This window comes from Rutilus rutilus, assembly GCF_951802725.1.
Source record: "Rutilus rutilus genome assembly, chromosome: 5".
Taxonomy (NCBI): Eukaryota; Metazoa; Chordata; class Actinopteri; order Cypriniformes; family Leuciscidae; genus Rutilus; species Rutilus rutilus.
Genome location: NC_140213.1, coordinates 1,016,611 through 1,033,164, shown reverse-complemented (window position 1 = coordinate 1,033,164; position 16,554 = coordinate 1,016,611). Strand labels below are relative to the sequence as shown.

At 44.0% G+C, this 16,554-nt stretch overlaps 1 protein-coding gene across 2 annotated transcripts in view; it reads right to left on the bottom strand.

The window, feature by feature from the left end:
* reln (reelin) overlaps positions 1-16,554 on the bottom strand; it is a 157,290-nt gene that overhangs the window by 87,096 nt on the left and 53,640 nt on the right. For both annotated transcript variants that reach the window (XM_084409692.1, XM_084409691.1), the window contains exon 4: positions 7,959-8,029. In XM_084409692.1, the coding sequence (XP_084265818.1) occupies positions 7,959-8,029 (71 nt within the window). The remainder of the gene's footprint in view (positions 1-7,958; positions 8,030-16,554) is intronic.

Sequence of the window (16,554 nt, the reverse complement as noted above, 5' to 3'; positions counted from 1 at the left end):
TCTTCCTGTTATTTTTCCTGGGCTCATTGAGAGCAAAATAAACGTTTCTGTTACCAGCAACTGAATCCGTGTCTCTCCCTGACAGAACGGTCTGACCATGAAATGGATTCAGCAGGTGCAGACCAAGTCAGAGGACCGCAGTGAGTCAACAGGGCATTCTTCTGGGACAGCATTCCAGCCAGTTAACTCCTACTTCACGGGAGGTTGAGTGCCTGTCCGCCCAAGTAGCAGATCTCAATCTCCAGATCCAAGAACTTCAGCGGGAAGCCTTGGCCAGCAGATCAGCAGATCAGCTGCTGTGTACGGCCGTTCTCTACCTCATGCTGAGCCTGAACCCATGACAACACTCCGCCGCCCTACAACGGGGATCCCAACTCCTGCCGTGCTTTCCTGTCCCAGTGCACTCCAGCCTCACCGTTGTTACGGAGGAGTCCCAGGTGGCCTTTGTTATCACACTCCTGAAAGGAAGGGCCCGCGACTGGGCAAAGGCTGTGTTGGATGCTCGTGCACCATTCTGTGCCACATTCGAAGACTTCAGAGCAGAGATGATTCATCTTTTTAACTGCTCTACTTGAGGCGATGAGGCAGCCTCCCAGCTGGTGCGGTTGAGCCAGGGTGGTTACCCTGTACCTAACCTACTCTTCAGGCTCACTAACGTCCTAGCGGTCTTCCTGGCCCTGGTGAAGGATGCAACAAGTTCGTCAGGTGCTACAACGGCTGCTGGAGAACCAGCTTTACGTCAAGGTAGAGAAGTGCGTGTTCCATGCCACGTCTGTTTTGTTTGGAGTCACTGGCTGCCATCCGTCAGCGATTTTGGTGGCCATCCATGGCCCAAGATGTCAGGCAGTTTGTGTTGCTTCCTCAGTATGCACTCAAAATAAGACTTGATTTCGTCACTGGTCTTCCCCCATCGAGAGGTAACACCGTGATTCTGACGGTGGTGGACCACTTCTCCAAGGTGGCCCATTATATCCCCTTACCCAAGCTCCCCTCCGCCAAGGATACAGCACAGGTGGTGGTGGACCACGTCTTCCGGATCCATGGTCTTCCAGTGGACGTGGTCTCTGACAGAGGACACCAATTTGTCTCCTGGTTTTGGAAAGAGTTCTGTAGACAGATCGGGGCCTCAACGAGTCTGTCTTCAGGTTTTTAGGAGTGTGTGACTGTGTGTGAGCGTGTGCGAGAGAGAGAGTGTATGAGAGAAAGAGAGTGTGTGTGTGAGCGTGAGTGTATGAGTGTGAGTGTGAGTGTGAGTGTTGTACAGGTATTCAGGCAGGCCGAGCGAGCCAACCAGGGTCTCAAGCGAGCTCTCGGCTGCCTGGCGTCACATAGTCCGAGCTCCTGGAGTCAGCATCTATCTTGGGTGAAATCTTCCCACTACTCCCTGCCGGTAGTGTCTACGGGTATGTCTCCTTTTTAAAGTTCTGTGGGTTATCAACCCCCTCTTTTCCCTGCACAGGAACCCAAAGCCGTGGTCCCGTCTTCCTTGGCCTTTGTCCGTCAGTGTCGTCGCACCTGAAGGAGGGCTGAGGAGGCCTTGGTCCAGGCTTCCAGACGGCTGACCGTCACCGGACTCCGGCTCCCCAGTATGTGTATGGCTATCCACCGAGGACCTGCCTCTCCAGGCGCTTCTCGTAAGCTGGCACCTAGGTACTGTCATGACTTCGGTCTGATCTGCTGTGTCTGTGTGACTTGTTGTCTTTTAAGCACGTTCTTTGTTTTGACAGCTCGCCATGTGCTTCGCTGTCATTGTGGCGGTTCCCCTCCCACTCGTTATCCTTAATTATCAGCTGTTCACGTCAAACCTGTTGCTAATTAATCCCTCATTAATCTCCCCTATTTTAGATCCTCTTGTGTTCAGTCTTTTGTCAGACCATTGTTGTATGTACTGTTATGCAATCGCCTGTGACCAACGTTTCATTAGGGAACTCAGAGTGACTTGGACACTGCGTCACTGCTGACGCTATAATTGGTCCTTTTTGAGAAGTGCTCTCCTGGCCCAGTGGACATTTATTTGGACTTCCTCTTCTTTTCTTTTTTTTGTCTTCCTGTTATTTTTCCTGCGCTCATTGAGAGCAAAATAAACTTTGCTGTTACCTGCAACTGAATCCGTGTCTCAGCAGACAGTCACACACACACAGCAGACAGTCACACACACACACACACACACACACACACACACACAGACACACACACACAAACATACACAGTTCTGCTAGGGTTTTCTGCCATTGATCTGTCGATCTCTTCCTCAGTCTCTCGTTCACTCAGCAGACAGTCACACACACACAGCAGACAGTCACACACACACACACACACACACACACACACACACACACACACACAGCAGACAGTCACACACACACACACACACACACACACACACACACACACAGACACACACACAAACATTCACATTTCTGCTAGGGTTTTCTGCCATTGATCTGTCGATCTCTTCCTCAGTCTCTCGTTCACACAGCAGACAGTCACACACACACACACACACACAGCAGACAGTCACACACACACACACACACACACACAAACACACACAGATCTGCTAGGGTTTTCTGCCGTTGATCTGTCGATCTCTTCCTCAGTCTCTCGTTCACTCAGCAGACAGTCACACACACACACACAGCAGACAGTCGCACTCGTTTCAGGCTTAGTTTAATCCTCGCTGGTTTCCTTAAGAACTTTAATTACCTCCGGCGCTGTGGCTGTAGATCTGTGCTAATGCGACGGCTTACACTGACAGTTTAACAGTTCATTCCCAACTTCTCTAATGCAAAGCCGGACACTCCGAGGAAAGTTGGCGATGGATGTTATGAAGCTCAGGACATTATTTCATCTCCATCCAGAGGCCTGTCGTATATCTGCTCATGTTCTGATCGGCCTCCTCTCCTGATCGCCCACCGTGAGTTATACTCGCTCTCCGATGATCAATCCTCAGGGATGCGAGTCCAGTGTCCCATAAAGACCTAATTTATGGAGCGGCTGGAAATTGCAGAGTTCAGAGTCGCCTTCCCTCATCCTGACCTGTCACAGATATCACTACTGATATACTAGTGTCATCTCCAGCTCTCTCTCTCTCTCTCTCTCTCTCTCTCACACACACACTAAACCTCCAACTCTGGGTCTCACACACTCTCTCTCTTTTACAAACACTCACACACTCTCACACATACACACACACACACACACACCGTCCTCGCTCTCCTCCCTAAATCTCCAGCTCTGGGTCTCACACACTCACTCACTCTCTCTCTCTCTCTCTCTCTCTCTCTCTCACAAACAGTCACACACTCTCACACACACACACACACACACACACACACACACACACCGTCCTTGCTCTCCTCCCTAAACCTCCAGCTCTGGGTCTCACACACTCTCTCTCTCTCTTACAAACACTCACACACACACACACACACACCGTCCTCGCTCTCCTCCCTAAACCTCCAGCTCTCGTCTCACACACTCTCTCTCTCTTACAAACACTCACACACACTCTCACACACACACACACACACACACACACACACACACACACACACACACACACACACACACACACACTCTCTCACACACACACACACACACACACACACACACACACACACACACACACACACACACACCTAGTAAAAATGTCTAGTAAAAATGCAGCAGGATTTACTGCTTAGTAACTTCTTACCAGAACCAGGAAGTATGACCATATTAGCCCAGTTCTGTCAACACTGCACTGGCTCCCTATTAAACATCGTATAAATTTAAAAATATTGCTGATTACTTACAAAGCACTAAATGGTTTAGCTCCGCAGTGCTTGAGCGAGCTCTTAACGCATTATAGTCCTTCACGTCTATTGCAATCTCAAAATTCCGGCCAGTTGATAATACCTAGAATATCAAAATCGACTGCTGGTGGTAGATCCTTTTCCTATTTAGCACCAAAACTCTGGAACAGTCTTCCTAACATTGTCCGGGAAGCAGACACACTCTGTCAGTTCAAAGCTAGACTAAAAACACATCTCTTTGACCTAGCATACACATAACACATTATAGACTTCTATAATTCAATGTTAGGCTGCATAGATCAGGTCAGCCGGAACCGGGAACACTTCCCATAAATCCTGATGTACTCGTTACATCATAAGAAGAATGGCGTCTACACTAATATTAGTCTCTCTGTTTATACAAAGGTTTAACGCAGTCCGCCGGATCCGGGCCGTATCCAGATCTGATGGAGGACCTGCGTCTAGACACGACCTCAACACATGATGTAGTCAGCCGGATCCGGGCCGTATCCAGATCAGATGGAGGACCTGCGCCTAGACACGACCTCAACACATGATGTAGTCAGACGGATCCGGGCCGCATCCAGATCAGATGGTGGACCTGCGCCTAGACACGACCTCAACACATGATGTAGTCAGCCGGATCCGGGCCGTATCCAGATCAGATGGAGGACCTGCGCCTAGACACGACCTCAACACATGATGTAGTCAGCCGGATCCGGGCCGTATCCAGATCAGATGGAGGACCTGCGCCTAGACACGACCTCAACACATGATGTAGTCAGCCGGATCCGGGCCGTATCCAGATCAGATGGAGGACCTGCGTCTAGACACGACCTCAACACATGATGTAGTCAGCCGGATCCGGGCCGTATCCAGATCAGAAGGAGGACCTGCGCCTAGACACGACCTCAACACATGATGTAGTCAGCCGGATCCGGGCCGTATCCAGATCAGAAGGAGGACCTGCGCCTAGACACGACCTCAACACATGATGTAGTCAGCCGGATCCGGGCCGTATCCAGATCAGATGGAGGACCTGCGCCTAGACACGACCTCAACACATGATGTAGTCAGACGGATCCGGGCCGTATCCAGATCAGATGGTGGACCTGCGCCTAGACACGACCACAACACATGATGTAGTCAGACGGATCCGGGCCGTATCCAGATCAGATGGTGGACCTGCGCCTAGACACGACCTCAACACATGATGTAGTCAGCCGGATCCGGGCCGTATCCAGATCAGATGGTGGACCTGCGCCTAGACACGACCACAACACATGATGTAGTCAGCCGGATCCGGGCCGTATCCAGATCAGATGGAGGACCTGCGCCTAGACACGACCTCAACACATGATGTAGTCAGACGGATCCGGGCCGTATCCAGATCAGATGGAGGACCTGCGCCTAGACACGACCTCAACACATGATGTAGTCAGCCGGATCCGGGCCGTATCCAGATCAGATGGAGGACCTGCGTCTAGACACGACCTCAACACATGATGTAGTCAGCCGGATCCGGGCCGTATCCAGATCAGATGGAGGACCTGCGCCTAGACACGACCTCAACACATGATGTAGTCAGCCGGATCCGGGCCGTATCCAGATCAGAAGGAGGACCTGCGCCTAGACACGACCTCAACACATGATGTAGTCAGCCGGATCCGGGCCGTATCCAGATCAGATGGAGGACCTGCGCCTAGACACGACCTCAACACATGATGTAGTCAGACGGATCCGGGCCGTATCCAGATCAGATGGTGGACCTGCGCCTAGACACGACCACAACACATGATGTAGTCAGACGGATCCGGGCCGTATCCAGATCAGATGGTGGACCTGCGCCTAGACACGACCACAACACATGATGTAGTCAGCCGGATCCGGGCCGTATCCAGATCAGATGGAGGACCTGCGCCTAGACACGACCTCAACACATGATGTAGTCAGACGGATCCGGGCCGTATCCAGATCAGATGGAGGACCTGCGCCTAGACACGACCTCAACACATGATGTAGTCAGCCGGATCCGGGCCGTATCCAGATCAGATGGAGGACCTGCGTCTAGACACGACCTCAACACATGATGTAGTCAGCCGGATCCGGGCCGTATCCAGATCAGATGGAGGACCTGCGCCTAGACACGACCTCAACACATGATGTAGTCAGCCGGATCCGGGCCATATCCAGATCAGAAGGAGGACCTGCGCCTAGACACGACCTCAACACATGATGTAGTCAGCCGGATCCGGGCCGTATACAGATCAGATGGAGGACCTGCGCCTAGACACGACCTCAACACATGATGTAGTCAGACGGATCCGGGCCGTATCCAGATCAGATGGTGGACCTGCGCCTAGACACGACCACAACACATGATGTAGTCAGACGGATCCGGGCCGTATCCAGATCAGATGGTGGACCTGCGCCTAGACACGACCTCAACACATGATGTAGTCAGCCGGATCCGGGCCGTATCCAGATCAGATGGAGGACCTGCGCCTAGACACGACCACAACCCATGATGTAGTCAGCCGGATCCGGGCCGTATCCAGATCAGATGGAGGACCTGCGCCTAGACACGACCACAACCCATGATGTAGTCAGCCGGATCCGGGCCGTATCCAGATCAGATGGAGGACCTGCGCCTAGACACGACCACAACACATGATGTAGTCAGCCGGATCCGGGCCGTATCCAGATCAGATGGAGGACCTGCGCCTAGACACGACCTCAACACATGATGTAGTCAGCCGGATCCGGGCCGTATCCAGATCAGATGGAGGACCTGCGTCTAGACACGACCTCAACACATGATGTAGTCAGCCGGATCCGGGCCGTATCCAGATCAGATGGAGGACCTGCGCCTAGACACGACCTCAACACATGATGTAGTCAGCCGGATCCGGGCCATATCCAGATCAGAAGGAGGACCTGCGCCTAGACACGACCTCAACACATGATGTAGTCAGCCGGATCCGGGCCGTATACAGATCAGATGGAGGACCTGCGCCTAGACACGACCTCAACACATGATGTAGTCAGACGGATCCGGGCCGTATCCAGATCAGATGGTGGACCTGCGCCTAGACACGACCACAACACATGATGTAGTCAGACGGATCCGGGCCGTATCCAGATCAGATGGTGGACCTGCGCCTAGACACGACCTCAACACATGATGTAGTCAGCCGGATCCGGGCCGTATCCAGATCAGATGGAGGACCTGCGCCTAGACACGACCACAACCCATGATGTAGTCAGCCGGATCCGGGCCGTATCCAGATCAGATGGAGGACCTGCGCCTAGACACGACCACAACCCATGATGTAGTCAGCCGGATCCGGGCCGTATCCAGATCAGATGGAGGACCTGCGCCTAGACACGACCACAACACATGATGTAGTCAGCCGGATCCGGGCCGTATCCAGATCAGATGGAGGACCTGCGCCTAGACACGACCACAACTCATGATGTAGTCAGCCGGATCCGGGCCGTATCCAGATCAGATGGAGGACCTGCGTCTAGACACGACCACAACACATGATGTAGTCAGCCGGATCCGGGCCGACTTGACACACCGTCCTCGCTCTCCTCCCTAAACATCCAGCTCTGGGTCTCACACTCTCTCTGTTACAAACAATCACACACTCTCACACACACACTCCTCACTCTCCTCTAAACCTCCAGCTCTGTCTCAGATCTCGTCTCGACTCGAGTTCGAGTGATAATCTGCTCATGTCTCACACACTCTCTCTCTCTCACACACACACACACACTCTGTCTCAGATCTCCTCTCGACTCGAGTTCGAGTGATAATCTGCTCATGTCTCATCGCTGACGGAGATTCTCCCCGTTCTTCAGTCCTGCTGGGATATTTATAATTCCTTTAACCACTCAAAGCTTTAAGCCCTTGAAACTTGAAATGGATTTCTTTAAAATCTTAATGTGTGAGTGCTGAAAAACTTTCATGCTCTTCTATTGTGTGTTTTCACTACGGTGTGATTGACAGCTTCAGTGTCTGGATCCATTGTTTGGATAGAGAGGCTTTAGTAAGTTATGGTTCCTGTCTCCGAATCCCAGTGTGTTCTGGGACGGGATGTGCTGCACTTACCTCTCGAACTGCTCTTTGTTTGTGTGTGTGTGTGTTATCCTCACCTCCCTGCTCACACAGCTGCTGCGCCAGAGCGTCCTTGAAGATGATCTGTCCTCGGTGCGTCGCTGTGGCCCTGAGGGATGCGCACACACACACACACACACAGAGAAATATTAGCCATAACCCACAGAAGATGAAGAGGATTAAAGTTTGAGATCGGGCCGTAGGTCTTCATGTCAGAGACGCCATCAGAGGTCAGGAGGTCAGGAGGAGGAGAGTGTTTTACACACACACTGATTTACACTGATACTGCAGACCTTCGGCGTACGACATGCACCTCTTCAAGAGCTTCTGATGAGAACATATATCTGCGATAGATTCACGTTACAGCCTTTTAAAGACTGCTTTTATTGCCTTTTCCCCGTCACATGTTTTAGTAATCATCATAAATCAGGCATCATTCAAAAGCTCAAACACTCCAAACTGGACATTGTGTTACTATGAAAAATGGTACTTTAAAACCTTTCGGCGGCTAAATTCAGATTTGGAGCACAGCTTGGTTAGATGCATGACTTTGATGACTTTGACTAGCAATTTTAGACACCCAAATTATTGTGCAAATTACATACTTTGTATAAAATATATATATTTTTTTTTTCAGTGCATTTGCTTTACTGTAAACTTAAACGTCTATAATTTTTTAACACTTTCTAACACACTCAAACACTCACTCACACACACACACACTCTCACACACACACACACAAATACTCATACACACACACTCACTCACACCACTTTAATTATTTGTGCGGTGTATGTTTATGAAGAATGTATTTTTCAGCTTGTGTGTGTAAGCATGGATTGTGTGAAAATCATTTGATCTCATAATCTTCTAATTGAACACAGCTGTTAATGAGAGATTTTACAGTTCAGACGAAAAGCTTCCTTGAGCAAAGTGTGTGAAATAAGAGTTGAAAGCACACGCACAAACACACAAAGAGAGGCAGGCTAGTGTGGACTTCTTTTCAGTCATCATATTTCATTATTGTTTGAGGGGGAAAAAATCTGAAATGCTTTTAATTTTTTTACGTTCCCATCCATCGCTTTTCCTTTTCTGAGACAGCGGTCAGAATAAAGACCCAGAGAGATGTTAATGTGTCCGGTGATGATTCTCTCTCGCTCTTCATTTCCTTTTATTGCATTACGCATTAATCTACAATAAATAGTTTGAAAGAAGAGCTTGAGCGGAGCATGTGTGATGAACATCATCAGTGGTGAAGACCAGCAGCTCTTAAAGCTCGATCCTCGACCCGCTGCTTTCTCACACACTCTCACACACACTGACCCCGGACCTGCTGATGGAGGTTTTGTGCTGTTTTCCTTCACACACGTGAATAGCTGTTGGTTTCAGGTCAGAGATCAGCAGAGGTCGAGGTGTTGAAGCTTTCATCCGCATGTCGTCGCCCACACAACCTCATTCCACACTCGATTCAGTTCCAGTCTCTATTCAGCTCAATTCAACACGGACTCGTTTGGGTGTATAACAGGTACAGTACATGTCAGTTCTTCTCAGGGAATAAAATATCTTTCATCTAATGCTGTACAATATACAGGAATCCTGTCAGTCAAAAAAAAAAATGGTGGCTGAGATAAAACTTGTATTCATGATGGATTATTCAAACTTACATTAAATATTGAAGAACAGGTTCAGTAAAAATATAATGAATATGTAATATAGTGCATATATTTATCAAAACGCTCCTCTCTAGAGTTATTTTACTAGCAACTATCGAGTTTATGGTCATTGAATGTCTTTCCTGAGGTAAATCACGTGACATTATTGTTCTTTATTGACGGTTGAAACACTGATTGATGGATTACATGAGACATGATTGAGTTCAGGAAGTTGTTCTGTATCTTTCAACTTTCCTTCTGATGTTCATCATGTTTATTTGCTGCTGTAACTAGTAGATAAGAGGAAGAGATGATCGCTTCATCTGTCACACACATTAAACACACACAAACACACATTATAAAATGGACAGAATTTGAAAGCTGAGACTTTGTTTCATATCATAAGCATGAAAGCACAAAGATTATTGTGATTATTGGCACAGCGCAGACTGAAAGATTGATTCCTGTGATTTAAGAATCAATATCGGTTCATTAAAATGAGAATCGATTAAAATAAAGAAATCAAAATTTTAAGTCCAGCCCTAGTGATATTGATAAAGAACATTCAAAATGCATGACATGACCAAAATAAAGTGAGGACAAGAGTTCAAACTAACTCCCAACAAACACTTACAAATCTACATCCTTATGAGCTCTGAGAATATGAAGTGCTTTCAGATACAATATATATACTAATATGAACTATTGCTTTAATCATAGTGAAGTGTTGAAGAATGCAAATGTTTGAGGAGTTTGGCTGGACTGTTGTTTCAGATTCAGTCTCTGACACCGAAAGCATTTATGGTTGTGAGGCATTTCTGGTCTCATGAATAACCAAACAACATCTCATGAATAAATAATGAACTGCAAAAGGGGGAGATGAAGGATGCTGACGGAAAAAAAACAAAACAACAAAACCACATTCATCTTTCAGGGCTTGGTAAAGACAAATTTGGAAATGGGATTTATGAATAAAACATAGAGCATAATGAAGAGCAGGAGGTTACGTCGGAGCAAGGCACTTCAATATTTATGAAACGAGTCCCAGACGGCTTGTTCGCTAATATGGAAACATTAGAGAAAAAACATGCAGTAATGCGGTTCATTTAATATGTTTCATGCTCTTACTCACACTGGTCTGGTCTTTAGTTATGTTCACGCATTCATGTTTGTTCTCGCATCACACATTTACAAACAGCCTTACTATTGTCATAGAAACATAGAGAAGTAGACCGTTTCCACTGCTGCAAACACTGAAGATGGAGTTTGACGTTTACTGCGTTTATCATTTCAGGTCAGGATATCATTTCCATCTGCGATCACTCAAACACTAGCTGACTTTGGCACTTAATTCATTTACAGGACTGACAACCAACCTCACACTGAGTAAATCACTGAAGGGACTCAAGGACATCTGACAGATCTGAGAGTTTATACGTCTTGCTGCAAATGTGATTTTCAAAGGTAGAGTGGAGAAACTCAGTGGTCACACCGGCACACGTGAATCAGTGTATGTGTCTCTCCTCGGTGGTTTACCATTGAGGAGTATATAGGTGAAGGAGTATATAGGAGTATATAGCTGAAGGAGTATATAGGAGTATATAGCTGAAGGAGTATATAGCTGAAGGAGTATAGCTGAAGGAGTATATAGGAGTATATAGGTGAAGGAGTATATGGGCCATTCTACAGAATTGGTGCAAAGTCAGAGTTGGAAACATCTTGAATTTTTTTTGTTTTTTTACACAAATTTTGCATGTATGTAAATTGTATAATATCCAAGGTATGCTTTTCTAGTATTTGTGCAGTTAATTCTCATATTGTATTTTTAGAAAATCCTGGAATATTTTCCTTCTCCCCAAATTTGTCACTACCGAAACACAATATTAAATAATTTATTAAGAAGGCTTATAATGACCTATTAAGATTTTGTTTACATCTACCTTATAAATATATATTTTTTCTATTTTAAAAAAATATTTTTACAGGTTAAATCAATAAAGGTTATAATTTTAATAATATTTTAAATGTAATTTATGAGATTTGTTGTATTTTGAACCCAATCTTTCTTTGTAGAAGGCATAAAATTTATCATACTGATTTCAAAGTTAAGGATTCATTAGTTTGAATATGCATTGAACCAAACACTATCATAACATCTTAGTTGATAATTCAATATACTTTATTTTTGACAAAACATCCCATGTTACGGTAGTGACTTCACATTTTTGGTAGTGACAGTAATGTTTTGGTAGTGACCACAATACTTAGTTTGCCATGGCTGAATCAGACTGTCCACATTTTATGTTAATATAAATAAATAACTATGATGCACATATGCAGTCAGTACATATAGCAGACACACATCTGACAGTAAAGATCTTATAAGCACACCTAGAGCTATTCTATACTTTGGGTCTTGAGGTGCAAGTGAGAAGAGGTATGCTCATAGATTTTTCTTCCTAAAAAACAACAACAACTTACAATGTAGACTGTTTCAGAACCACTTTGTTTTATTTTCACATTTTCAACATTTTGTTTGAGTCATTCAGATAAATCTCCAGAACCACTGAACTGTGTGTGTGTGTGTTTACATAAAACATTAATTTCAGAATAATTTTCCTCATTCAGATAAATCTCCAGAACCACTGAAGTGTGTGTGTGTGTGTGTGTGTGTACTGGTGTCTGATCACCCTCACTGGAAGTGCTAGGTGGTGTGGAAGCCCTGCAAAATGTCTCCACCTCTTTTTGTCTTTTCACCATCATCCTGTGTCTTTTCTGTCTTTTCCTCCATGCTTTTCTGACCTGTCTTTGCTCCCTGTCAGATAATTCACTGATACTCTTCAACTTTCCTTCTTCCCTTCCCTTTGTTTCTTATTTCTTTCTCTTTCTTTCCTTAAAGGATTAGTTCACTTTTAAAAAAACTTCTGCTGATAATTTACTCACCCCCATGTCATCCAAGATGTCCATGTCTTTCTTTCTTCAGTCAAAAAGAAATTAAGGTTTTTGATGAAAACAGAAGCAAGAAGAACAGAGCAAGGCGAGCATTTGTGCTTATAAAACTTAAACTTTTTTATTTATTTTTGAAATGACTGATCGTTTCGCTAGATAAGAACCTTATTCATCGTCTGGTATCGTTTAAAGCCCTTTGAAGCTGCACTGAAACTGTCATTTGGACCTTGAACCGTTTGGGGCCCATTGAAGTCCATAATATTGACAAAAATCATGGAATGTTTTCATCAAAAACTTTAATTTCTTTTCGACTGAAGAAAGAAAGACATGGACATCTTGGATGACATGGGGGTGAGTAAATTATCAGCAAAAGTTTTTTTTAAAGTGAACTAATCCTTTAAGTATTCCTCGTACTTCACTGGGTCTTCCCTCAACCTTTATTTGTATTCTCTCTGTCTCTCTGTTGTAGTTTTTTTTTTTTTTTTTTTTTGTCATGTTGGTGTTTTCTGTCATTCTCCCTGTCAAGTTAATCATAGAAATTAACATTACTGACAACAACCTTACACCTAAGCTAGTATCATGGACTGCAACCTTAAGTAATTGTAACCTCATCACATTACAGAATTTTAACAGAATCTTGCATACTAAAACACTACTAAAACATACTACAGTAGTAATTATTTGCATAACTGTACTAAAATGTAGTTTATTCCTCCAAATAAAGGATTATGTGTTCCCTTTTGTCACTACCAAAACAATAATGTCACAACCGAAACTTCAAGACATGTTACGGTTGTGACTGTTTTGGTAGTGACAATTTTAGATACTTTTGAGCCTAGCTCGAAGATGCTAATCAGCACATGGTTAGCAATCACTGGTCAGAACAGTTGAACACATATAACAACTAAATTTTATGGAATAACATCCAAAAAAGTTTTCTCAATAGCAGAAAAAATGAGTTTGGTAGTGACATTCCTTAAAGTTACAACACAGATTTTTAGACTTTAGAACACATTTACTTCAAAATGTGGGGATCAATCTACTCACCATATAGCACATGAGAGAGAGGGACACAGGAATATTTCCTGATCAAAAATGTAGGGCTGTGGTTAAAATCAGTCTCAGCCAATGGACTACAACATTCACTGTTTTGGTAGTGACATGAAAATGCGGGACAAGTTTTTTTAGATAAAGTTTCATGATTTAAAAATAAAAAATAAAATAATTTTTTTTTTTTTACTTCATTTTTTAAAAGAAAACAAAAATATATTTTTTAAAACAAGAATGGAAAAATTTGCAAAATTTTTTTCAATATAATTTTCACAAGTTGAAATTTAGGGGTTAGGGTTTGGGACAGCCACCTCCTAATTGAAAGTAGCCCATAAATAATGATTTTATATATGTAAAGCTTACTGATATCTTAAATATTATTGTGGGTTTCAATAGATAATTGAAGGATCTTAGTAAACATCTAAGATTTTAATAATTAAATGCTTTTCAAATGTGTTTTTTGGATGAGGGACAGCAGTTTGCACCAATTCTGTAGAATGGCCCATATAGGAGTATATAGGTGAAGGAGTATATAGGAGTATATAGGTGAAGGAGTATATAGGAGTATGTAGGTGAAGGAGTATATAGGTGAAGGAGTATATAGGTGTATATAGGTGAAGGAGTATATAACTGAAGGAGTATATAGGTGAAGGTGTATATAGGTGTATATAGGTGAAGGAGTATATAACTGAAGGAGTATATAGGTGAAGGTGTATATAGGTGAAGGAGTATATAGGAGTATATAGGTGAAGGAGTATATAGGAGTATATAGGTGAAGGAGTATATAACTGAAGGAGTATATAGGTGAAGGAGTATATAGGTGTATATAGGTGAAGGAGTATATAACTGAAGGAGTATATAGGTGAAGGAGTATATAGGTGTATATAGGTGAAGGAGTATATAGGAGTATATAGGTGAAGGTGTATATAGGTGAAGGAGTATATAGGAGTATATAGGTGAAGGAGTATATAGGTGTATATAGGTGAAGGAGTATATAACTGAAGGAGTATATAGGTGAAGGAGTATATAGGTGTATATAGGTGAAGGAGTATATAACTGAAGGAGTATATAGGTGAAGGTGTATATAGGTGAAGGAGTATATAGGAGTATATAGGTGAAGGAGTATATAGGAGTATATAGGTGAAGGAGTATATAGCTGAAGGAGTATATAGGTGTATATAGGTGAAGGAGTATATAACTGAAGGAGTATATAGGTGAAGGTGTATATAGGTGAAGGAGTATATAGGAGTATATAGGTGAAGGAGTATATAGGAGTATATAGGTGAAGGTGTATATAGGAGTATATAGGTGAAGGAGTATATAGGTGAAGGAGTATATAGCTGAAGGAGTATATAGGAGTATATAGGTGAAGGAGTATATAGCTGAAGGAGTATATAGGAGTATATAGGTGAAGGAGTATATAGGAGTATATAGGTGAAGAAGTATAGGAGTATATAGGTGAAGGAGTATATAGGAGTATATAGGTGAAGGAGTATATAGGAGTATATAGGTGAAGGCGTATATAGGTGAAGGAGTATATAGGAGTATATATATGAAGGTGTATATAGGTAAAGGAGTACATAGGAGTATATAGGTGAAGGTGTATATAGGTGAAGGAGTATATAGGTGAAGGTGTATATAGGTGAAGGAGTATATAGGAGTATATAGGTGAATGAGTATATAGGTGAAGGAGTATATAGGAGTATATACATGAAGGTGTATATAGGTGGAGTATATAGGAGTATATAGGTGAAGGTGTATATAGCTGAAGGAGTATATAGGTGAAGGAGTATATAGGAGTATATAGATGAAGGTGTGTATATAGGTGAAGGAGTATATAGGAGTATATAAGGTGAAGGAGTATATAGGTGAAGGAGTATATAGGAGTATATAAGGTGTATATAGCTGAAGGAGTATATAGATGAGAAACAGGTTATTATGCTAAATGCTCTTACACACACACACATCAGAAACAGGTTATTATGCTGAATGCTCTTACACACACACACACACACACACACACACACACACACACACACACACACATCAGAAACAGGTTATTATGCTGAATGCTCTCACACACACACACACACACACACACACACACATCAGAAACAGGTTATTATGCTGAATGCTCTTACACACACACACACACGTCAGAAACAGGTTATTATGCTGAATGCTCTTACACACACACACACACACACACACACATCAGAAACAGGTTATTATGCTGAATGCTCTTACACACACACACACACGTCAGAAACAGGTTATTATGCTGAATGCTCTTACACACACACACACACACACACATCAGAAACAGGTTATTATGCTGAATGCTCTTACACACACACACACACACGTCAGAAACAGGTTATTATGCTGAATGCTCTTACACACACACACACACACACACACACACACACATCAGAAACAGGTTATTATGCTGAATGCTGTAGTGTGATTACATGTTTCCGGCCCGCAGCACACGTCTGACAGCTAGACCATCCAGACCCTCTGTGACCTCTGACCCCCGTCACATACGATCACACACACGCGTGTGGAACTGATGCACAGTCACACACTGCCTATCGCTCGAACATCCGCAGAACATCTGCTGCTGAAAACCCTGAACATCATCGCACAGCTCTCTAATCATGATTAATAACGGGAATCACAGCCAGAGCTACACACACTCATTCTGCACGTTTGCATTTAGCCTTTAAAAAAATGCTTTAATTGTCTGATTGATCTGCTCTGCTGAGCTCCAGCTGCGACGGCTGACGAGTAATCAATCAGCAAGAGGGAAAACAATATTTAGCCTCCTTTCCTCTCCTCTTATCTCATTTAGTGTGAGAGACGTGAGAGTCTCAGCCTCCGCTGATCAGATTACGCGTGTTGTCAAATGAATAGAGGACGAGGAAGTGTTTGTTGTCGCGAGGAAGCGCTCCCTCGGCGCATGCAGATTTAATGAGCGTT